This window comes from Typopeltis vanoorti, chromosome 7 (genome assembly GCF_054136105.1).
Source record: "Typopeltis vanoorti isolate ZY-2024b chromosome 7, IOZ_Tvanoo_1.0, whole genome shotgun sequence".
Lineage (NCBI taxonomy): Eukaryota > Metazoa > Arthropoda > Arachnida > Uropygi > Thelyphonidae > Typopeltis > Typopeltis vanoorti.
The window spans coordinates 4,104,175-4,128,961 of record NC_143555.1 but is presented as its reverse complement, the minus strand read 5'-3'; the positions used below and the strand labels follow the sequence as shown (position 1 = coordinate 4,128,961).

The 24,787-nt window shown below is 38.0% G+C and overlaps 1 protein-coding gene across 4 annotated transcripts in view; it reads right to left on the bottom strand.

The window, feature by feature from the left end:
* The window catches only part of LOC150104456 (erlin-1-like), a 354,949-nt gene that overhangs the window by 94,426 nt on the left and 235,736 nt on the right, over nt 1–24,787 (bottom strand). For all 4 annotated transcript variants that reach the window (XM_090395630.1, XM_090395631.1, XM_090395634.1 and 1 more), the window contains exon 9: nt 13,953–14,044. In XM_090395630.1, the coding sequence (XP_090251756.1) occupies nt 13,953–14,044 (92 nt within the window). The remainder of the gene's footprint in view (nt 1–13,952; nt 14,045–24,787) is intronic.

Here is a 24,787-nt window from a genome sequence, read left to right as displayed (position 1 = left end):
ACCATCTTCTTGTATATATGATCACAAGTATTCAAAGGAGTGAACTTGTTCCAGTTGATGGTTCTCTATTTTTATTATGTGTTTTGATTAGTTTCTAGATATGATCATTGTCATATGTTATGGTCATATTCATTTTCTTTGTTTCTTCATGCGTCATTGTTGGCCAGTTTAAAAGAAGAGCTGAAGAAAAAATAAGAAAGATTGGAGCACAAAAAAGTGCGCTTTCACCAAGACAATGCACCTTTGGACATTGCAAATGGCAAATTGCATGAATTGAGGTTTGAATTGGTTCCATATTCACCATATTCTCCAGACATGGCCCCAAGTAACTTCTTGTTCCCAAACTTAAAAATTTAGCTCACTGAAAAAAAATTTCTTCAAACAAGGATGTCATCAAGGCTGTCAATGAAATTTTGCACAATTTGACAAATCCTACTTGTTAGATGGGATGAAAAAATTGGAAACTCGCTGGACCAAATGTGTAGACCTCGATGGAGACTATGTTGAGAAAGATGACTTTTTCATTTACTTGAGTGACTTTTTAAAAACATGAGTTTTAATTTTTTTTACCAAACTTTTCAAACAATCCTCATAGATGGAGTTGGGAAAATGATTGAAGAATTGAAGCAGATATAACCACCAGGTAATGAGTATGACATGGACATTTTAGAAAAAGAGAGAAAAGAGGGGTAAAAAAGGCAATAAGACAGCTAAAACACAACAACAGTGCTGACAATGACAACATCACTGGAGAAATTATTATTATTATTATTATTTAGGCCTCCATGGAGTCAAAAGACTCATCGTGGGAGGTCCTTCCTAGGAAACACAAAATCTATCAAGACTCATCGCGGGAGGTCCCTCCTAGGAAACACAAAGTCAGTCACACCACTCCTTAAACTCATTGACTGTTCTTGCTCTCACCACTCTATCAGGCAATGCATTCCACGGTCCAACCACCCTCCATGCAAAGAAACCACTCCTTACCATCTTGCTCACAGCATTCTTTCGTAACTTCCAGGGATGGCCCTTATCATCGCTCCTTCCTGCTGTTCAACCAAACGAAAGAACTCACCAGTGTCAACACTGTAACCACCTCTCAACAGTTTACAAGGCTCGGTCATATCACCTCTCCTCCTTCTATCTACCAAACTCTGCAGTCCACATTCCCTCAGCCTCTGTACCCTTTCCACAGTTAATTTATTCCCTTCAAATCCTGGGGACCAAATCTGAAAACAGTAGTCTAAGTGTGATCTGATCAGGGTCTTATACAACAGAATGATAACTCTTTTATCTCTGCAGGTCAACGTCCTTCTCAGTATTGCAGCAATCTCCTGCGTTACCTTCACCGCCTTTGTAATATGTCCCCTGAATTTCAGGTTTCTATCAATCATCAACCCCAGATCTCTTGTCTCCCCTACTATCTCCAGTACAACTCTTCAAATAGAGTATGAAGAGTCCCAATCCTCAGGACCTTACATTTTGCTGCATTAAACTGACATCTCCAATCATTTGCTCATCTGTGTAGCTAATTCAAATCCTCTTGTAGGGCTACCACATCTGCACTATTACTAATAACCCTTCCAGCTTCACATCATCCACAAACAACTGAATATTCCCCTGCAATTCACTGACAATGTCATTGATATGAAGGTTAAACAATATAGGTTCCAGTACTGAGCTCTGTGGGACCCCACTTGTAACCTTCTGCATCCTTGAAACTGCCACACCATACACATACACAACTCTCTGATATCTATCGGACAGCCAATCCTGAATCCAGTTGACCAACCTGACATCCAAACCCATGTGCTGCAACTTAAATATCAACTTATCATGTTGCACCTTGTCAAATTCCTTCATTAAATCCAAGAAAATGACAGTATATGCCTTTCCCTCATCTACTGCTCTTGTAACCTTATTATAAATGGCTAGCATATTATTAAAACAAGAGTGTCCCTTAACAAATTCATGTTGACTCTCACAGATAACATCACCCTCATCTGTCTAATGCTGTATACGGTCCCTCAATAATTTCTCCAAGATCTTAGCAACTTCTGATGACACACAAACTGGCCTATAATTAGACACTTTGAGTCTGCTGCTGCCCTTATGCAATGGCACCATCTTACCTTCCATTCACTGGGCACCTTCCCGTAGCCAGACTTTCATTGAAAATCCATGTCAAAGGAGCCATCAGTTCTTTAGCACATTCTCTCAAAACTCGTGGTGAAATACCATCCAGTCCCACAGCTTTAATGACATTCAGAGTACTCAGTATTTGGAACACGTTCTCCTCCTATACCTCTAAACCTCGAACCTGCTCTATCCCTCTAATATTAAAATTAACTCCTCCAGGATGAAATACTCCAATAAATTGTTCATTGAACAATTCCACTATGTCCTCTGCATCAGTCACTCCATTCCCATTTTTATCCCACAATGTCATTCTTCCACAATCATTTCTCCTCCTACTGGTCACATAGCTAAAAATTTCCCTAGGATTTTCTTGGATCTTTTCTCATATTGCAGTTTCACATTCCTTACCATATTAGTCACTCTCCTGGCATGTGTCTTATATTCTTCATGCATCTGCTCTTCACCTGTCTCCTTATATCTCTTCCATAGCCTCTTTTACAAATGCAGGTCCTGTTTAATATTGTTTGTCATCCACTTTACTCCAAATTGTGTCCTCTTCTTCACTTGTGGAATGCAGATTACCATTGCTGCTAACAAATATTCCTTCACAATTTCCCAAGCACTAATGATATCCCGTCCCTCCAATCCCCCCCCCCCATTGAAACTTTCCCAAGTTGATATTTAAGACTATTATAATCACCTGCCTTATAATTCCACATATGTTCCCATCTCTTTGAAATTCCTGCATGTCTATTCATCTTCCAAGTCAAAACCACATGGTCACTCTCTCCAACTGATGGGAGGGATGTCATCTCAGTTATTATCAACTCTTCTGATGCTATGACACCAAATCCAAAACTCTTGATCTCCTGTTCCCTCTATTACATGTTGCCTAAGACATTTGTTACTCAAGACTTCTAGAAATTTCATTCCCTTATTTCTACATGCATCTTCCTCTCCCCAATTTATACTGCTGTAGTTAAAATCTCCCATAACAATCATTCTTCTTGCACTTACCAAGCTCAACTGTTTAAACATCTCCTGGTCTCCACCCTCTGTGCTTCTTGGTCTGTAGCAACACCCCACTAAATACTGTTCTACCCATCTCTACATCACACTATATGCTTTCAAAATCATTAGTGTCGTTGCCTTCCAAAGCCTCCACTCTTAGAGGACATAAGTCGTCACTTATCATAAGAAGTACTCCACCACCATGCTTTCCCTTCCTATCCTGCTGAAAAATGCTGTACCCTGCTACTTCTATTCCTGTTATTATATCCTCTTCTATCAACCATGTCTCAGTGATCCCAATAATCTTTGGCCAGACTGATGCTATCAGGGCCACCAATTCCTCTACTTTATTCCAGATACTCCTGGCATTAGTATAAAGCATAAAAATGCCACTGTTTCTATACCTAGCATTATCCCTTCTAGACTCTACTGGGCTCAGCGTTACCCGATGTTGTCCCCCTTCTACGAAGTACCCATTCCCACAAGAGGCCACCCCTGCTACCATCCATCCTGGGTATTCTAGTTTCTATGCAGTGATACACTGACCCATTCAGAACAGCAATCTCTCCAGATGCCTATATCCTTCCTCACAAATGCAAGCGGTCTTTTGCATACAGTTCCTTTCTGTCCTCAAACGCCCTCCAAGCATCCACATATTCCAAACCTCTCTTCTGACACATTCTATTATGTTATTCAATATTACTGCTCTTGTGCTCAGCTTGTCACTATCATACCTAGGCAACACACACACCATCTTTCCTCTCTGCATCTTCTTTCATACAACCTCAAGCAAGAATCTCATATCTCTCGCTGCCCAATTTACATTACCTCTCAAGTCATTCGTTCCTACCATCACAATCATCTCGTCCACCCTTTCACCCCTCTTAAATGCCATAGCCACACTTTCTATCGTTCCTCCGGGCAAACACTCCTCATGCATCCTATCTTGCACACCACAATGATCAAATGATTAATATGGTGGATTAATGTGGATAAATGATTACATATGTTGGTGAAAGTATGGTTACAGAAATGCACCAACTATGTAATATGGTACGGAAGGAAGAGAAAATGCCTGAGGAGTGGGTGAAATCCATATTCGTGACATTATACAAAAAAGGAAATAAGCTCGAATGTAAAAATTATAGAACAACTGCTTTGACAAGTCACCTAAGTAAGGCGATGATGATATTGACAGAAAGATTTTGAACACAATTGGAAGCATACATTGCAAATGAGCAAGCAGAATTTAGGAAAGATAGAAGTACAATTCAGTAGATTTTGACGGATATCAGAAGGATGATGTGTTCCTGGTTCTCTCCAGATTAGAATATGCCTGATGTTGCTTTGTAAAGCAAATCCAAATCAGGAATCCAAATCCAATGGGGAGGGGGGTATAAACAATACTCCCCTCCCCATTGGTTTGGTGCAGTTGACTTGGAGCCTTGCCCATTTCAAAAACTTCTCCTGTGGCATAGGAGTACACGGAATACTGGTTGCCTAGCATACGGCCCACCCTCATGAAGCCTTCTACACATAGTAGAATGAGAACAATGCTCTTGTAGCTGATGCGAAGTTAGATCACATCTGATTCAGGATAGCATAGCACCCCTATTTCAGCAAGAAGATATTGGAGATATTGGTCATTAATTAATGAACAATATCTCTGATATTAAGAGATATTGTACTTATTAACCCATTTCTTACCAATTCATTCTCTCTCCCCACTTTTGCACAGATGATTGGTCTCTGCACTATGTGTATTCTACAAATATTTCCATGAAAAATGTTCATCTGAAATAGCATCGATAATTCCCCGACTTAGTACTAAGCTTGTTTGAACACTTGCAGCTACTTAACATACCTTCACAGTGCACCTTGAAACCCACAGAACAAGTTTCTTTTCCTCCTCCTTCATCCTTGCAACTGCTGTACTATGGAACAGTCTTCCCCTGTTGTGTTTCCCAAGGAATACAATATAGAGTCATTTAAATCAAATGTGAATAAGTACCTTCTTTCCCAACCCATACATGGCACTAATGTACTATAGGTTGATTAACCAACCTCTCGTGTATGGGCTCAACATAAAAAAAAAATACAACTCAAATATAGTGTTAGATCTTGAATAAAAAGTTGTTCATTCAGAATCTAACATGAAAATTTTAACTAATTTGAGATAATACCTGCACACTAACAGAAAGTAATAAAGACCTTTTTGTTGTATGAGAATGTGCATTAATAAGTGTAATGTATTAGAAATATTTGTAGTCAAAACAGAAAACTAAACTAGAGAATTATGTCAAATTAGTGATTATATGTAAAGGAAATATTGGCTTAAATTTGTGTCCTCATAAGCTATCTAAAATAGCATAAATCACCAGACAGTAATGAGTAACCGTGCCAAGGTCGCGTCTGAAACGCATACATCGGTCATAACGCCAGAGGCTACAGCGTACGCGGAATCGTGCCAGTGGCTGGATGTCCCATCGGAAAGGAGCGGAGATAGCCCTCAGTCGCAGCAGAAAATAGTTCGAGTCTGGGAACAGTAGAAAGGACAACATAGCCAAAAGCCAGGCACCGAGATAGCCGATTGAAGGATGACCAGAACAACATGTGATAGTTAATAGACCTTCAGAAAGAATTGGGTAACGTAGAGATCTTTGTTATTTGGTACGGAAGTGATAGAAGATAAAAATTTGTGTTTGATTAAGTAATGTGGACAATCCTTAGAGAATTGATAAGATTTTGTATTTTGAGATAGCAAATTCTGTTGGACAAGGAATTGTCAGGAACGAATCTAATTTTATGTGACTGAAGTAATAAGTGTATTTTGTTTAGTAGATAACCTTAACTGAGACAGCAACAAGCTGTGTAATATGTACTTTATGAATAGCATGCATGAGAGGATCTTAATTTAGTGTGATATTGTCATTGGTTTCCATTGTTTTGTATGATTAATACTTTGATCTATCCAAGTGAATTTGATAACTTTAGAACTGTTTAACTATCTTAGGATGAGATTTAGAAGTTTTAGTATTTTGATTCAACTTAGTTGTAATTGTCATTTAGTTGCAATAAACATGTTTTATTGCATATGCCTGAATTCGAGATATGAAATTACCACTTATAAAATTAGAACCACAGCGGGAGATATTTTAGTATATATATGTTTAAGAATAGATCATTGGTCATGACTGCAAAGTACCTATATCTATTTAAGTGTGTGTTAGAGTGTATGCCAATGAATCTAGGAATATTTCCGTGAACTTCAATAAATTCCTGTTATAGGATACTGGCTGGCACAGTATAAATACAAATTGGCCAGTATCTGAAAAGGAAATATCCCTAGGTAGAATCTAGTTAGGCTACATACAAGAAAAGATAATAGAGGTTAAAGAAGTATATAAGTTAAGAAAGTAGAGAGAAAACAACGATGTAACAATGGTGCAGGTCGACAGGATGTGTTTAGGGCCCCTAAAATTTAATTGAATAGATCCTAAAGCACTGTAAGTTGGTCTTGAACTCGCATCAGGCAGTTATTGGAATTGTAAAATTTGAGAAAAGGTTTAATTTAGTAAATTGTAAGCTGATAGCAGGTATGTCTCATCCGACCAGTTCTGAATTGGACGATTCGGAATTTTTCTGAATAATAAATCCCCAACAGATTTTTCCTCATTTCTCTGGAGAGGACTTTGATGATGTGGGAACATTCTTTAGACACGTAGAAGAGCTTAAGAGAGGTGCTCGATGGAGCAACTTCCAACTCCTAACATTGCTTCGTAGCACACTAATAGGGAATGCAAAAAATTTTGTTTGTTCGCACCCTGTTTTAAAAGGGACCCCGAGTTATGAGGATTTTAAAAGAACACTCACCTCTGAATTCTCCAGGAAGGGAGCGATCATCCAAACATTTAAGAAATTGTACAAATGCATGCAAGAAAAAGGGGAAGGGGTGACTAGTTTTTTTTTTTACAGAATATTAACACTCACCCAGGAACTTAGGGCCTCAACCGAGGAGGAAGCCCATTTTCAATGGTTAGCACTCCAACAATTCCAGTTGGGACTCGCATATGAATTTCAAGAGAGTATTTACATGAAAAAGGTTGGAAGTCTTGATGAATGTTATGAAGTTGCCAAAGAAAGGGAGAAAATGTTTGAGAATTTTGTTCAGACCCTTGAAATAAGAAAACTGGTGATGGGGGAATCAAAAGAAAAGACTCACCAGGAGGAACAAGGGCCTGTTGGCTCCAAGCTCTGACGATGGAGGCACGATATATAGGATGCAGAGCATAACACCACCAGAGGCACAAGGTGAAGAAAAACCTCACCTTGGTGGAAGGACTAGTGGAAGAGGTCCCGTGCAATTTCCTACTAGACACAGGAGCCCAAGTTTCGGTCATTCCTTTTTCGATGTTCAAAAGACTTCGCTCTTTAAATGCCAAGAATCTCATTGAATTTCAGCAACCCCACACACTAGTAGGTATTGCCAGGATCGAGCTTTCTTCCACTACAAAAATAAGAGGTATGGATATCCATACCTTGCTTTCCCATAAACCTCACACACGAACTAATAGTTCTTCCTGAGATGTCAGGCCTAAGCAGTCAGGTTGTTCTGGCCATGGATTTCCTGAAAAAAAAAATTGATTCGCATGTGATTTTGGGAACCAATCCCTGTCCCTTTGTGAAAAAACCATCCAACCCAGACACAGTACACATGAAAGGGCTGGAAAAGGGGGGGGGGAATGAATGAAACCATGCAAATTGAAGTAAGTATATTAGAGAAGGATCATGATGAATGGAAAGAAAGGCTTGCACACAGCCATGGAACTGCACGACTCCGATCATGCCAAGAAAGAAATTAACAAATTCTTCCAGACAGCATACAGGGAATACCCCAAAGTATTGACTGAGGGAATCACTTCCTTCTGCTATACGAATGTGGTAGAGCACACAGTGCAGGTTACCTCGGAAACTCCAAAATATACAAGACAATATAAGACCCCCCTGAAACACCAGGACAAATTAGAAAAACTCTTGATAGAGTATGAGAAGGTGGGAATTATTGAAAGGTCAAATTCCCATTGGAACAGCCCTTTCATTCTTGTTGAGAAATCAAATGGAGATCTGAGATTTGTGCCAGACTTGAGAGAGGTCAATAAGGTTACCAAATCCATCAATTTCCCTGTCTGCAAGATAGAGGAATTGTTGGTCGGCCTGGAAGGAGCAAGAATATTCTCGAAGCTAGACCTGAACTCTGGCTATTACCAAATCCCCCTCAGGAAGAAGGACAGACAGTATTTTGCTTTCACCACAAAGTGGCAAAAGTACCAGCTGTGCCGTCTTCCCCAGGGAGCAAGGAACTCAGCCATGAGTTGTCAGAGTTTCATGAACACCATGTTAGCTGATGTATTAGGCAAGGGAGTCTTGTGCTTCCAGGATGACTTGTTGATCTACTCATCTACACTAAGAGAACATCAGGGAATCCTGCTGAAGGTTCTAGATAGCTTGAGTAGGGCCCATCTATCACTTAAGTGCTCAAAATGTAGATTCTTTTTGAAAGAAGTGGAATACCTTGGACACATAGTGAGTGATGCAGGAATAAAACCAGCCAAGGACAATGTGAGTGCTATACTGGAAGCAAATCACAGTGAGACAAGCTGTAAATGTTTACCTGGGGATGGTAAACTTTTACAGGAAGTTTATCCCTCAGTGCTCCAGATTAATGGATCCCATAGTGGGACTTACAAAAAAGGGGACCAAGTTTGCATGGGGGGAAGAGCAGCACATCAAGCCCTGAATAAAGCCATAACCTTAATGCCTGTACTCATGTACCCTAAGCTTGGATAAACCTTTTTCCTTGCTGCTGATGCCTCTAAAAACACCATTGTTGCAGTTCTGGAGCAAGCAGAGGGAGAGAATTCCAGGCCAATTGCCTTTATAAGTAGAAGACTGTCTCCCTCTGAGCAAAACTACTCTGTGATTGAGAAAGAGGCCCTCACAACTGTATACAGCCTTAGAAAGTTTTGATACCTGTTACTGGGACAGCACATTATCCTCAGGCCAGACCACAAGCCCATATCCTTCATTTCTTCAATGAAGGGTAAGAATCAAAGAATTGTGTGCTGGTCCTTAGAGATGCAGGAATACAACATTGAAGTCAATTATATTCCTGGGAAATCAAATGTTGTAGCAGACTATCTATCCAGGTCACTAGACACCGATCTGAACGAGGACACCGGTGCTGATGAGAAGAGGGTAAAACATATGTTGATGATAAAAGGGAGTAAGGAGAAGGAGAAAAGGTCTCCCCCCCCCGCAACTTCAGAACTGGGGAAAACAAAAAATCATTGACGTCCAAAAACTGGACCCAGTGTGTGTGTGGGGGGGGTTACACAAAAGGCTATCGGATGGGGAGGGGCTCTCGCACAGTCAGAAATTCTATGATACCATACACATGGACAAGAAAGGCCTTCTGTTGTCAAAACAAGGCATCACAGGAAGATGGAAAGAAAAGATCCTAGTTCGAGAGTCATGATTCCTTGAGTGCTGTACACGCTTCATGATGCAGACCATCAAGGCATTGATAGAACATGGAAAAGGGTGACAGACAGATATTTGTGGAAGGGGATGAGAGATGATGTTGAAGCTTAAGTATTATCATGCCATTTGTGTCAGAAAAAGTCTGTCATCACTGCCAAGCCCCCCCCCCCCCCTCCAACCGTTCCCGCTCCCCTCTGTGGCTATGGATATTGTGGGACGACTCCCTACCACCTTGAAAGGAAATAAATATATACTTATCATAATAGATATGTTCTCAAGGTTTCTTGAGCCACAGCCATGAAGGATCAGATGGCAAAGACTGTAGCGAACAAGCTTTTCAAGCTAATTTTCTCAAGATATGGAACGCCTGAAACACTCTTATCAGACCAAGGCACCAACTTCACTGCTGAGGTGATGTTGCAGCTCTGCAAGTTGTTGGGGATAAAGAAGCTTTTCACCACCTCCTATCATCCCCAAGGGAATGGGATGTGCAAAAGGATGAACCGAACTCTGAAACTCGTCCTTCTCCAAGCTGACAGAAGGACAAGTTTCGGAGTGGGATACTCATCTCAGGCACACCCTTTTTGCTTGTAGAACAGCTCTCCATGCCGCCACAAAGGAGGCCCCAGCAGTTGTGACCTACGGGTTTGTACCTTTATTCTCCAGCGACTTCAGAAGTTCTACGGCAGACATCGGTTTTCCAGATATAGACCGATATCGGAACAACCTCATCCAGGAAAACAGATTAGCACATGAATTGGTAGCCGAATCCAGCAACATGTGCTCCCAATGTGCCAGGACATATGCCAACAGATTAAGAAAACACAAAGATTTAAATCTGGGTAATATCGTCCTACTGGAGCAGAACTCCACAAGAAGAAAGGGAGGAAAGTTGGGGGGGGGGCACTGGACCTTCTGAGATCATAGAAAAATTGTCCCCAGTAACATATGGGATTAGAGAAACAACACGTCCAGGAAAAATTATGACCATCCACTCGGACCATCTGAAATTGCACAAGAATAGATCTGATAGGATGGTTTTGTTTAGGAGACTCACTAGAAAACATACGGGGAAAAAGAGGGAAGCTAACAGAAGGAAGAAGCTTCTGAGAAAATAAAGTTAAGATCCAACACCGGACACACTCACTCAAAAGAGACGGCAACAACAGAGAGGAGGAACAGAACTTCTCAGAGGAATATATTCACAGACAGGTCGGGTACAGAGAAACTTTGAAAAAAAATCGTGGGGATAACACTGTTCGAGGAGATTAAAGGGAGAAGTGGGAGTCTCAATGCAGAGAAACACTGCAAAACCACTCACCAAGATACTCATTAAGGCCCAGACATAATGGAAAGGTCAAATCCCAGAGAACTGAAGAAAGCGAAGAAAATGAAAGGGGAGACATCTGTTAAGAAAAATTTAAAAAAAAAAAAAAAATTTTTTTTCAATTAAACAGGGGACTTTTGTTAGATCCTGAATGGAGGATTTTCTAAGAAGTTGTTCATTCAGAATCTAACATGAAAATTTTAACTAATTTGAGATAAATTAGTTAAAATTGCACACCAGCAGAAAGTAATAAAGACCTTGTGTGTCTTTATGTCTGGGCCTTAACGAGTATCTTGGTGAGGGGTTTTGCAGTGTTTCTCTGTATTGAGACTCTCACTTCTCCCTTTAATCTCCTCTTATCCCCACGATTTTTTCCCAAAGTTTCTCTGTACCCGACCTGTCTGTGAATATATTCCTCTGAGAAGTTCTGTTCCTCCTCTCTGTTGTTGCCGTCTTTTTTGAGTGAGTGTATGAGAATGTGCATTAATATGTGTAATGTATTAGAAATATTTGTAGTCAAAACAGAAAACTAAACTAGAGAATTATGTCAAATTAGTGATTATATATAAACGAAATATTGGCTTAAATTTGTGTCCTCATAAGCTATCTAAAATAGCGTAAATCGCCAGACAGTAATGAGTAACCGTGCCAAGGTCGCGTCTGAAATGCACGCATCGGTCGTAACGCCAGAGGCTACAGCGTACGCGGAAAATAACGTAAGTGCACTTTCCTCGAAGACAGCACCTAACAGCACTAGGGAAAGTAAGGATCACCTTAAGGGCACTAAAACTAAGGGTTCGTGCGAAAAGGAATACAGCAAAAAGAGGGCACTAGAACACAAAATATAAGGCAATGAACGCCATATTGCAAGAACTTTTTTTGTTCCAGATTTCATCTCGAGGATTCTTGACCAGTGGTCGGAGAAAGGACGAGGCAGGGGTGTATGATTTCCTGATTATACTGAAGAAGATTACACGTCGAGCCGTATGCGAATCATCAGCTTATGCAGAATCATGCCAGTCGCTGGATGTCCCATCGGAAAGGAGCGGAGATAGCCCTCAGTCGCAGCAGAAAATAGTTCGAGTCCGGGAACAGTAGAAAGGACAACGTAGCCAAAAGCCAGGCACCGAGATAGCCGATCGAAGGATGACCAGAACAACATGTGGTAGTTAATAGACCTTCGGAAAGAACTGGGTAACGTAGAGATCTTTGTTATTTTGGTATGGAAGTGATAGAAGATAGAAATTTGTGTTTGATTAAATAATGTGGACAATCCTTAGAGAATTGATAAGATTTCGTATTTTGAGATAGCAAATTCTGTTGGACAAGGAATTGTCAGGAATGAATCTAATTTTATGTGACTGAAGTAATAAGTGTATTTTGTTTAGTAGATAACCTTAACCGAGATAGCAACAAGTTGTGTAATATGTACTTTATGAATAGCATGCATGAGAGGATCTTAATTTAGTGTGATATTGTCATTGGTTTCCATTGTTTTGTATGATTAATACTTTGATCTATCCAAGTGAATTTGATAACTTTAGAATTGTTTAACTATCTTAGGATGAGATTTAGAAGTTTTAGTATTTTGATTCAACGTAGTTATAATTGTCATTTAGTTGCAATAAACATGTTTTATTGCATATGCCTGAGTCATGCCTGAATTCGAGATATGAAATTACCACTTATAAAATTAGAACCACAGCAGGAGATATTTTAGTGTATATATGTTTAAGAATAGATCATTGGTCATGACTGCAAAGTACCGATATCTATTTAAGTGTGTGTTAGAGTGTATGCCAATGAATCTAGGAATATTTCCGTGAACTTGAATAAATTTCTGTTATAGGATACTGGCTGGTGCAGTATAAATAATAATTGGCCCGTATCTGAAAAGGTAGAATCTAGTTAGGCTACACACAAGAAAAGATAATAGAGGTTAAAGAAGTATATAAGTTAAGAAAGTAGAGAGAAAACAACAACGTAACAATAGACTATGTCTTACTGAATATAATGTTTTATTCATACCACATTATTTTTTCTTGGCACCTTGTCATATGTCTTTTTTCAGATACACAAAACTAATTGCTTTTCTCTGGGTCACTACCCAGACCAGTTTCAACCTTTGAAAGGTTGAAACCGTATACGGTCTGGGTAGTGACCCCACCCATAATGTATTGCAGTATACATCTTCTAGTGAGATGTGCTTTACATTATGGGAAATACTAAGAATAGTGATCAGAGCTTTACCTGCCTTTACAACGAGTTGCCCTGGTGTTGTACCATCTTTAGACTTGAACTATGTTTCAGGCACAAACTGAACTGTTTGCTTACTTAGGATTAGGAGTTAAATAACTAAGCTTATAAAATTACCTAGTAACCCTAATATACAGTATTCCCAAGTTAAAAAATTAATTATATATGTAGAAAGTATTTTACCTTGGGTATAATAAATGTTAAAGATACCAAGCTATTTTAAACCTGGTTTTACTCCATTTCCCAAGTAAGTAAACAGACAAATAAGTCAAGTTTGCACCTGCATGTAATGCAAGTCTAGCTGACCCTGCAGGTAGTGCAAGACCAAGGTAACTCATGGTAAAAGTAGAATAAGCTCTGATCACTAATATTAATATTTACCCATAATGCAAAGCACATCTCCTGGAGGAGATGTATGATGCTTTGTATTAAAGGCAAGGGGGGCACTATCCAGCCCGGTTTCGACCTTTATTGAGGTCTCATCAGTGGGAAAATGGAGTAAAACCAGGTTTAAAATAGCTTGGTATCTTTAACATATATATATATATATATATATCGGCACACTATAAAAACAATAGATAAAATAAGTCATTTCTGCTTAGTTACTTGACTACTTGTGAAATTGTTGCATATTATACAGTAAAAGTGTAGCTAAAAGAGGAAAAAAAAAAAAATTCACCTATGATTGCTTTCTTTCTTTCAGTTTCTGCATCTTTTTCTACAACTCTCTGTTTCTGCTCTGAAATAAGAAGTTTAGTCTTCTCTGCTTCCCTATGATATAATAACAACAAATATAATAACAATAAATATACTCATTTGTAAGAACATTAAAAGCACAAACAGAATTCTAAATTAACATGAAATCGATAACCCAAAGTTTAATGCAACAAAATTTTTAAAAGATTAAATGTATATATGTTTTGTCAGGATAGTTCAAACTTCAGGGTAAGAAGTATCCTAGATTTTGTGGCTGTATTATTAACAAATTAAGGAAAACCTGCCAAGTATTGAAACAGAACCCAAAGAAACAACAGAGTTATTACATTATTGATGCATAGTCAAAGAGCATTAAGAATCTCAAGACTGTAAATATATATATATAAATACAAGATGATTATAGTTAAAGTTCACATTTCAAAAGGATGTAACTGGGCAACTATTCAGCAAAACAATTTAATATTTAACATGATGATGATGTGTGCGACAATGAAATTTTATTTTGTGCAAAAACCAATGTTAGTTCTAAAAGTTGCCACTAGGGTGGTGCATGGCACTGCAATATTGTAATGGGTAATTCAAAATGCCACAAAATGTAGGGTGCACATGGTATGTTGTGTGGTTATATAACAACATGTTTGACATGTTGTCCTCTGTTGTCGGCAATGTGCTGAAATCACAAAATCACATGCTCAACCACGGAACACAGAGTTTCACTCGAAATGTTGTGGATATAAAATATGTTTGTCTTGAGGTCTACTAAGTTGGCTATGTGTCCATGATAGAGGTCTTTGAGATGTCCCCCACAGCCAAAAGTTACTGGGGGGGGGGGTTCAGATCTGGTGAGGATGCTTGCCACATTATAGGAAAATGGCAGCTGATGTTTCTGTCCTTGGGAAAATGTGGCTGAAGCAACCACTTGACAGGGGTGGCAATATGAGGAGGGGAACAATCCTTCATTTAAACTGCTGAATCCAGGCACTGTGCTGTTGAAATCACTTGATTGGTTAAGAGAGATGCATATTGCTGGCCATTAATAGTGCAGGTAACGAGATCAGCAGGACTGAGCTTCTCGAAAAAGAAAGGACCAATTAAGAATTCCACTGTAAAACTACATGAAACGGTGACCTTTGGGGAATGAAGCAGAATCTGTCACAATGTTGTGAGGGTTTGTGGTTGCCCAAATTCTGCAGTTCTGCATATTCACAGCACCATGAAGATGGAAGTGAGCTTCATCAGTCCAGAAAATGTTCCATGGCCAGTTGTTGTCCAGTTCAGTCCAAGTAAGAAACTGCAGGTTATATGTTTTCTGTGCATCCCCAGTAAGGATTAAGCAACTGTTGAATGTGGGAAATCTTTAAGGATAACAGTGCAAAATTTGCTTTACAACTTTGTGAATCATACTTACGTGTTTGTCTAAAGATTGTGCAATATGCCATGCACTATGACATTTGCTATCCTTTCTTCCTCTAATACTGTGACTACTTCTTCCACTGTCTGACATTCGATGGGCTTCCATACTCTGTTAGGTTTGACATCTAAGGAAACTGTCTCTTCAAATTTCTGGATCATTTTGCATAAACCATTTGCAGTCATAGGGCCCATTTTTAACTCCTTTATTAATGTTCTGAATTTTCACAATGCTATCAAGGCATAGCTGTTATTTTGCAAAAACAACTTGAGAAGTGCGTGATCCTTCCGTAATGGTGACATTGTGCTTTAGCACATTGTCTGTTCACAGGCAATGAACTGATGCATTCTAGCTACTTACATTTATAGAAGCCTCTTTTGAAGCATACATCATTAGGGACATTTTTCATTTGCATAAATGATACAGTTGCAGCATTTCACTCCATACCAGGAGTATCATATGTAATTTACATGTGTCACCCTAGTGGCAACTTTTGGAACTAACGTTGATTTTTCACAAAATGAAATTCTATTGCTACACACACCATCGTGTTAAATATTAAATTGTTCTGCTGAGTATTTTTTTTTACCTAGTTACAGCCTTTCAAAATGTGACTTTAATTATAATCACCCTGTATATACGCTAGTGGCCAAAATTGTGGAAACCTTTTGGAAAAAGTGTATTTTTGAGGTTTGATGGCTCATAACACCACTTTTTTTTTGGTATAATACCATAAAATTATATATCAATGGAAAGATAATTTAATCAAGAATAATGCAACAAATTTTGTTCAATTATCTGTATTCTATGAAAAGTTATAGTCAAATAACCAGAAAAAAGAAGCACAACTTGCTTAGGTTGATATGAAGTAGATTTCCTTCATTTGAATGTAGCCAATGAACATGAGTGTTTAGAGAGCCAATCAGGTGTCATCTTGTTTTGGCAATGACCCAATAAGGTTACAGTAGGATTCAACTATTGATCATGTATTGGAGCTGAGAGGAGGACATTTGTCAGTGTGTTATATGATTGCTATCAAGTTGGTTGGTTTGTTTTGTGATCTTTCATTTAGTGAGCTTGTAAAACGTAATAAAATTAAAGAAATGGCACAACGAGTTGACTGGTCACCCAGAAAGTGATGTAAAATAGTACTGTTAAGTGAACAAGGCTACAGTTATGAAAATATTGGTGGAAACTTAACCAAAGGTGGCATTTCTAAATTTTTGAAGAGGTATAAAGAGACTCAGTCACTACAAAACCAGACTGGTAAAGGCAGGAAAAGGTGCACAACAGCAAGCGATGATAGAAGAATTGAGAGACTGTGCCTACATGACAGAAGGAAATCATCTGGGTGTATACAAGATGAAATGGCACAATATAATGTGAAGTTGAGTGCAAGGACTGTTCGGCACAGACTGCAGGAATTTGGTCTAAATGCTAGAATTCCACAAAAAATGCCATTTTTATCTCTCAAACAAAGGTTGAAAAGATTAAACTGGGCTAAAACCCATGTTGACTGGATAGCAGAACAATGGGACAGTGTTATTTGGAGTAATGAGACCAAAATCTCCCTGTTTGGTAGTAATCGCAATACGTAAGGAGAAGAATCGGAGAAGATTTGCATCCTGATTGCATTACACCTACCGTGAAACACCCACTTAGTGTTATGATCTGGGGTTGTATGGGGTTGTATGACATCAAAAGATGTGGGCAGAATTTGCATGATTAATGGGAATATAAATGCCCCAAAATACATAAATGAAATACTCGAGTCAAAACTGAAGCCTTCCGCACGTGATCTTTTCCAAGATAATGAAGCATTTATATTTCAACAGGATTCAGCTCCATGTCATGTTGCGGCTGTGTGCAAAAAGTGGTTTCAAGATAATCATATTCCACTGCTGGAATGGCCTGGGAATAGCCCAAACCTTAACCCAATCAAAAATCTATGGAGCCGACTAAAGAAACTTGTTAGTCAGAAGCAACCCACCAATAAAACCCAATTAATAGAAGCAATAATTCAATCTTGGTTTCACATTATAACAGCTGCAGAACTAAAAAACTTGGTTCACTCCATGGGAAGGCATTGTAAGGCCGTAATTAACACTAGGGTTAAGGTTACCCAACTAAGTATTAACTCATATTGTGAGAATTTTTGTATATCTCATTTTTTCTATGTGTTTCACTTTTCTTCTTTATAACTGCTGTTCTAATAAAAAAATCCTTCATAAAAAATATTGCATTACATTCTTGATTAAATTATCTTTCCATTGATATATAATTTTATGGTATTACACCAAAAAAAAAGTCGTGTTATGAGTTATCAAACCTCAAAAATACACTTTTTTCCAAAAGGTTTCCACAATTTTGGCCACTAGTGTACATATACAGTATATATTAATGATTAAAAATAGAAAGATATAAATACACAATGTGCTGATTATGCAGGATAACTTACCCACATCATCATCATATTTTTCAAGGATTTAAGCCTACATTGGCCAGAAATCATTGTTGAATCTCTTTAGAGGATGTCCTGGTTTTATTTTTCCTAGTGGCTATGCAGGATAACTTACACATAAAAACATGAATTTTTTCAGAGGTACAGAAAATGGGGAGATCGTATAAATCTTCCCATCTTATAGACTGCTGTCTGGTTGGCCAAGTGGTCAGTGTATACGCTAACCACTTTCTTCAACTAGTTCCTGAGTTACTAAATCTCTGATATAGACATAAAGGATTTTTTCCTTCCAGAAACTGAGGTGTTTAACCCTGTCTCAAAAAGTGATGAGACTGAAACTTACACTGGACTCAAAAAGTGAAACTTAAATTATCATAAACAATAAATATAAATGTTAAAGTTTAAGACTATGAGATGGTGGCAGTTGTCTGTATACTTTCCCCCTTCCCTGAAAAGCCTTGATTCGTTGACAGGTTAAGCTCAATATCAGCAAAGGATTCAAGGTTTGAGGTGGCAACCTGCTTATCTTTAGAAAGTTAGTCAGGGGGTAAAGGTGTTTCCAACTCTCTTTGGAAAAAAAAAAAAAAAAGGGGGGGGGGGAGACCAAGCTCAAGATTTAGAAGACCCGAGTGTAAGATATGACAATATTATAGAAGAAAGCTCTCGAAAGAAAATTAGCAATAATGTAAACTGTTCATGTACTATCATAGTATTCCACTCTCTGAGAGTAAATATCAGGAGTTTGGTGATGATGACAATCAGGGTCGCATTACCATTTAGGCAAACTAGGTAACTGCCTAGGGAGCAAGCCATGAAGGAGCACAAAACTTCAAGCTATGCTTTATTCATACTTTACTAAAATATCAAAAATAATAGTGATATATGATTTAGGTACCAATTCTTTTTCCTTATCCCTCACACATCACACTATTTTACTATTTAACTCTTGGTTCTTTTTTGTTCCTTACCTAAATGATTTGAACTTACTCTATTTAAAATTCAGTTAAGAGTTAAGATAAATATTTTAAAATGTTAACATTTTAAAATATCAAATTTCGGTATTCTATAACTTTTTTTTTTTGTAAACGAATTATAACAGAGAATTTTCAAATTAATTAAAAAAGAAAATAAAAAAAAGCCCTATTAATTTAACCTGAAAGACAATTTTATTTTGTTTAATGTCGATTAGAAACATTTTAGTTTATGAAATAACGGCACGCTTGTGAAATAAGGGGTGCACTTGTAAACTTTGCCTAGGGCGCAAATAACCTGGCACCGACAGTGATGACAATAGATATTAAAACTTTGAACGTTGAGAAAGAAGCAGCACATACATATGCATATTTAATTTTCTGAAATATATAATCTCTTTATACAGGTTCTAAAAAATGCAACATAAATGTTTTTTGCCTGTTTTCTCATTTGCCACTGTATTCATATATCACTGGTCAGTCCATCTGAAATTTTTTTTTTATTTAAAATTTTTTTTTTTATGTTGTGCCCATACATGAGAGGTTAGTTGATCAACCTGTAGTACATTAGTACTATATATGGGTAGTGGGTCGGAAAAGGAGAAACTTGTTTACATTTGATTTAAAAGACTGCATTCCTTGGGAAACACAATGGGGGGGAAGACTGTTTCACTATATAGCAGTTGTAGGCATGAAGGAGGAGGAAAAGAAAAGAAAACCTGTTCTGTGGGTTTCGAAGTGCACTGTGAAGGGATGCTGAGCAGCAACTGCACATGTTCCAACAAGCTTAGTACTAAGTGAGGGAATTATTAATGCTATTTGAGATGAACATTTCCTATAGAAATATTTGTAGAATACACTTAGTATGGAAACCAAACGTCTGTGCAAAAGAAGGGGGAGTAAGTTGGTAAGAGATGGGTCATTAATAAGTCTAATTGCTCTCCTCTATATTGAGTCAAGCATTTTGAGGGACCCCCATCCCACCCTCCTGGAGAAGCTTGATGTCAGGGTAATTCCAATAAGAGAAATCTCAAATTGTCTGGAAATTTGGGTGTTGTCAAAAATAATACTGGGAGAAAATGGTTCTTTTTCATGAGAGAGAAGACAGAACTGGGTTTTATTAGCACTGAAGTTGACGAGGTTATCTGAACACCATTGGGTGATTAGATAACCTCTGATGGTGGTGGTTGATGTTCTGTAGGTTGAGTTGAGTTGTGTAGCATAAGGTTCATCAAATGAAAGGGAGAAGGGCAATGTGCTGTCATCTGCAAAACTGCTGCATACTGGGTTGGAGGTCAACTGAAGTAGGTCATTGATATATAGCAGGAAGAGGGTTGGTGAGAGGTTAGAATCTTGTGGAACCCCAGCATTAGTTGAATTAGGAGATAAGGAACCATCCACCACCACACATAATGAGCGTCCAGCCAGAAAGCTGGCAATCCAACTACAGAGGTCCTGGGACAGACTAAACAATGGTAGTTTGCCTAGTAAGTCTTTGTGCCAGACCCAGTCAAAAAGCTTCGGAGATATCGTGTAACCACTTGAGATTCGCCAAACTTTCCAAGGCATTTGTCCAGAGATCAGTGATATATGTGAGCAGATCTCCTTTTGATCAGCAGCGACGGAATCCATACTAGGTCTGGATTTCGTCGCTGCCATCAAAAAACCATCAATTCCCAATTCACCTAATAAAATTACCATTTATTAAGTGAATTGGGAATTGATGGTTTTTTCCATTACTTTAGACAGGACTAAGGTGAGTGAGATAGGACGGTAGTTGGATGGTAGTGACTTCTTGGGAATGGATTGAATATAGGCCAATTTTCAAGCTGAGAGATAGATATCAGTGGAATAAGAGAATATATATATATAGAAGTGACATAGGATAGAGTCAGATCTAGTGCACAAATTTTCAGGACAACCGAAAGGAATGCCATGAGGGCCAGGAAACTTTTCTCTGTCTAATTTGGTCAGTATTTTTTCTGATCTCTTGCTGGCAAAAGGATATAGAGGGCATTGTATGTTGGGCATCTGGAATGGTTGGGAGGCATTTACCATTGTAAGTTATGCATGCATTGGAAGCAATCTGAAATACTCAAGAGCTAGTCAGAGTTCAGAGAACCACTAATATAATTAATGTGTGTATGTGTAGACCTAAGGATTTGTTTCATTGAGAATTTTCAAGATGAACTTGAATGTTTTTAATTCCTTGACTTTTTTCATAAAAGATTTAAGACATACTATAAGTGATAGAACTGAAAATGTGCAAAAATGATCACAGAACATTAATAAACAAATATGAATAAATGGTCACCCATCATTGATAAAATGTCTGAGTTTTTTTTTTTATGTCTCAGAGACTAATAAACATACTAAGTTAACATATCTGCTTGAATACTGGCAGTTACCAGGGTAAAAATTAACCATAAAATTAAGAAAAGCTCATAAACGGACTGTATCCTTTACAGTGGCATTCTATAGTGAAAACTACTGCAATTAAATAATACACTAAAATGAACTACAGAAAAGACTTGGTCTAAATCCCACAGAACTGATACTATTTAAGTTCACTACTGCAAACACACAGCACAAAACCTTCATGAAAGCAAAATGAATTTCCTCATAGCTGCTGGGAGTAATCCTGGTTGTGGGATATACTACATAATATTTATTCATGTTTTGCACTATAAAAAATTAAAGGAGAAAACTAGATAGCCCTCCACTCCCTTTTACAAGAATTTTGTATTCGATATTGTATTACTTCAATTTAAAAAAAAAAAAAAATTAAAATTTATGTTTTTTGATATTTGCATAGATAGAAGCCAAATCAAATTCATGTGAATTAACTTGTAAATATAGAGGTGAAAAACAACAAAATTTTGCTAGCAACAGCAAAATAAGAAGTTTAAAAAAAAAAATACTGAGTGGGTAAAATAAGCCAAAGTAAGCCCTCCTCGATGAGTCCTTGGATGTTTTTGGAGGTGTCATGTAATAATAATAATAATAATAATAATAATAAAATAGAGGTCACAAATTATAAACATGATATAAACTGTATAAACTCAGAAATAACTAGATCTTTCTCAGGTGCTGACATTGGAAGTGATCATAGTTTAGTCACAGCAACATTTATGTTGAAATTTGGATTGACTCAAGAAAAATAAGACAAAAGTTTAACCTTACACAACTCAAATCAAATACCACTAAAGAATTATTTAAAACAAATCTTGCTTCTACTCTTTTTGTGAAATCTTTGTTGACTCTCTTGATCCTGATATCTGTCATCAACAATTTTCAAGGACAGTTATTGAAGCAGCTGAAATATCCTAGGAAGAAAATGCAGTATTAATAAATCTTGGATTACCCAAGAAATATTACATCTTTGTGATCAGCAGACAAGATTATGAACAATTTGGCACATTGGGAACAACAATGAACAGTATAATTATCTGAACAGACAGATTAAAAAAGAAAGTAAAGTCTGCAAAAAAAACGAACGGTTATTTAAAGAATGCAAAGAAATTGAGGATCACATTATGATATGGATCACTTATGAAGGAAAGTGGTATTAAACATGATATTAAAATTGGAGATGTTAATGTCAGCTTTATGCAGATAATGTTATACTTCTAAATAAATCCGTACAAGTCTGCAAGATTCTGACTAAACTGAACAATTGTTGTAATAGATATGGTATGAAGGTCAGCAATAAAAAGATAAAGACAATGAAAATAGGGAGAAACATTGAAAATGTCAACTGCATTATGAACGGAGAACCTGTGGAACAAGTAAAACATTTCAGCTACTTAGGCACAATTTTTAGTGAAGATGGTAAATTAAATATGGAAATAGACAACAGAATCAACAAAGCTGGTATGATAGGAAGTCAATTGAATAAATTCATATGGAATAAGAAAGAAATTAGTCGGAACACTAAATTATCATCATCATCATTATTATTATTACCACCCCAAGACCTCATGGAGTCAAAGACTCACCTGGGAGGTCCTTTTATCACACACACACAGCTCATCATGCTGTCAAACTCTTTCAAACACATTCAAACTCTTTGCAGACACTACATTCTCAGGCAAGGCATTCCAATCATTCACAACTCTGCATGAAAAAAACCTGGCTCTCACTCCCCTACTCACACCCTCTTTATACAGTTTCAGGGATGACCTCTGGTTCTCCCCTGATCTCCCACTATTTTCTGTAAAACTTCTTTAGCATTGATCCTATAACAATCCCTTACCAACTTGTAGGTTTCTATCATATCTCCCCTCTTCCTCCTGTCTACCAGATGCTGCAAATTGCATCTTCTCAATCTTTCCTCATACTTGATATTCCAGAGGTCAGAAACTACCTTAGTCAGTCTCTTTTGGACCCTTTCCAACATCTCTTCATCCTTCTGAAAACCTGGTGACCAAATCTGGGCACAATAGTCCATGTGTGGCCTAATCAAAACCTTATACAACGGAACAAGAATCTCCCTACTTCTACATGTCAGTGTCCTCCACATCATTCCCAGAAGCCTTTGTGTTGTCTTCACAATTTTGGCAATGTGTCCCCTAATTTTAGATCCTTATCCACTATCACCCCCAGATCTCTTATTTCCTCTATCTCCAACAATATATTCTCACCAAGCATAAATTCTGCATCCCATCTTTGTTTTCCACATTTTAAAACCTTACATTTTGCAACATTGAACTCACGTTTCCATTTCCGTGCCCAATCACTGAATCTATTTAAATCTTCCTGTAAGGCCACAACATCTTCAATACACTTCATGGTTCTTCCCAACTTGGCATCATCTGCAAACAACTGAATCACTCCATCCAAATCTTCACCTATATCATTAATATACAAGTTAAACAGTAATGGACCTAAAACTCCACTAGTAACTTTCCTTTTCCTGGATATCGCTCCCCCATACACAACTTGTTGATACCTATCAGATAGCCAGTCTCCAATCCAATGCATCAATCAAATATCCAACCCCCATCTGCTTAATCTCTTTATTCATCCATCTCACACCCACCTTATTTAACTTTCTCATCCTTGGAATACATTTAGACATTGCATCTACTAAACAGTTTTTGAAAATCCCACAAGCTGCATTGATCTCTTTTCCAGCTAACTCCTCATTCCAAGCTACACCTGCAACCTGCAAGCTGTCTCCTGAGCTCTTCATAATCCCCCCCCCCCCCATAGTTCCACACATACCCTTTTCTCACAGAGGTCCTCGCACTGCTGGCAACCACCCAGGTAATCACCTCATGGTCACTCTCACCAATTGGTGAAAGATTTGACATTCTCATTTATAATTACATCCTCTGATGAGATGACCAAATTCAAGACCCTTAATCCTCATGTGCCTTCTGTTAGATACTGTCTGAGGTAGTTATCCCTCAAAAACTCAAGGAACTCATTTTCTTTACTTCCAGTTGCTATCTCATCATTCCAGTCTATATTGCTATAATTAGAATCACCCATAACGATCACCCCTTTCTTATTTACTTGGCCAATTTGATTGTACATTTCATTATCACCAACATAACATCCCACCAAGTATTCAATTCCATTCACCTCTATCTCACACCATACTGCCTCAAAACCACTGGCACTATTTTCCTCTTGCATCTCTACTTTATATGGACATAACTCTTTCTCTGTCATCAATAGCACTCCCCCTCACTTTTTACCCCCTCTGTCCTCATGAAACACATCATACCTTTCCATCTCTATTCCTGTCAGGATGTCATCCTCTTCTAACCACGTCTCACTTACTCCGACAATCTTTGGGTGAAGAGACTCAATTAGTGCAACCAATTCGTCTGTCTTGTTTCTTATACTTCTAGCATTCGTATATAAACACAACAGCTCATTTCTGGATCTACAGCTAGTTCCACTGATACCACTCACTTGATGTGATCTCTGCATACTACTCGACT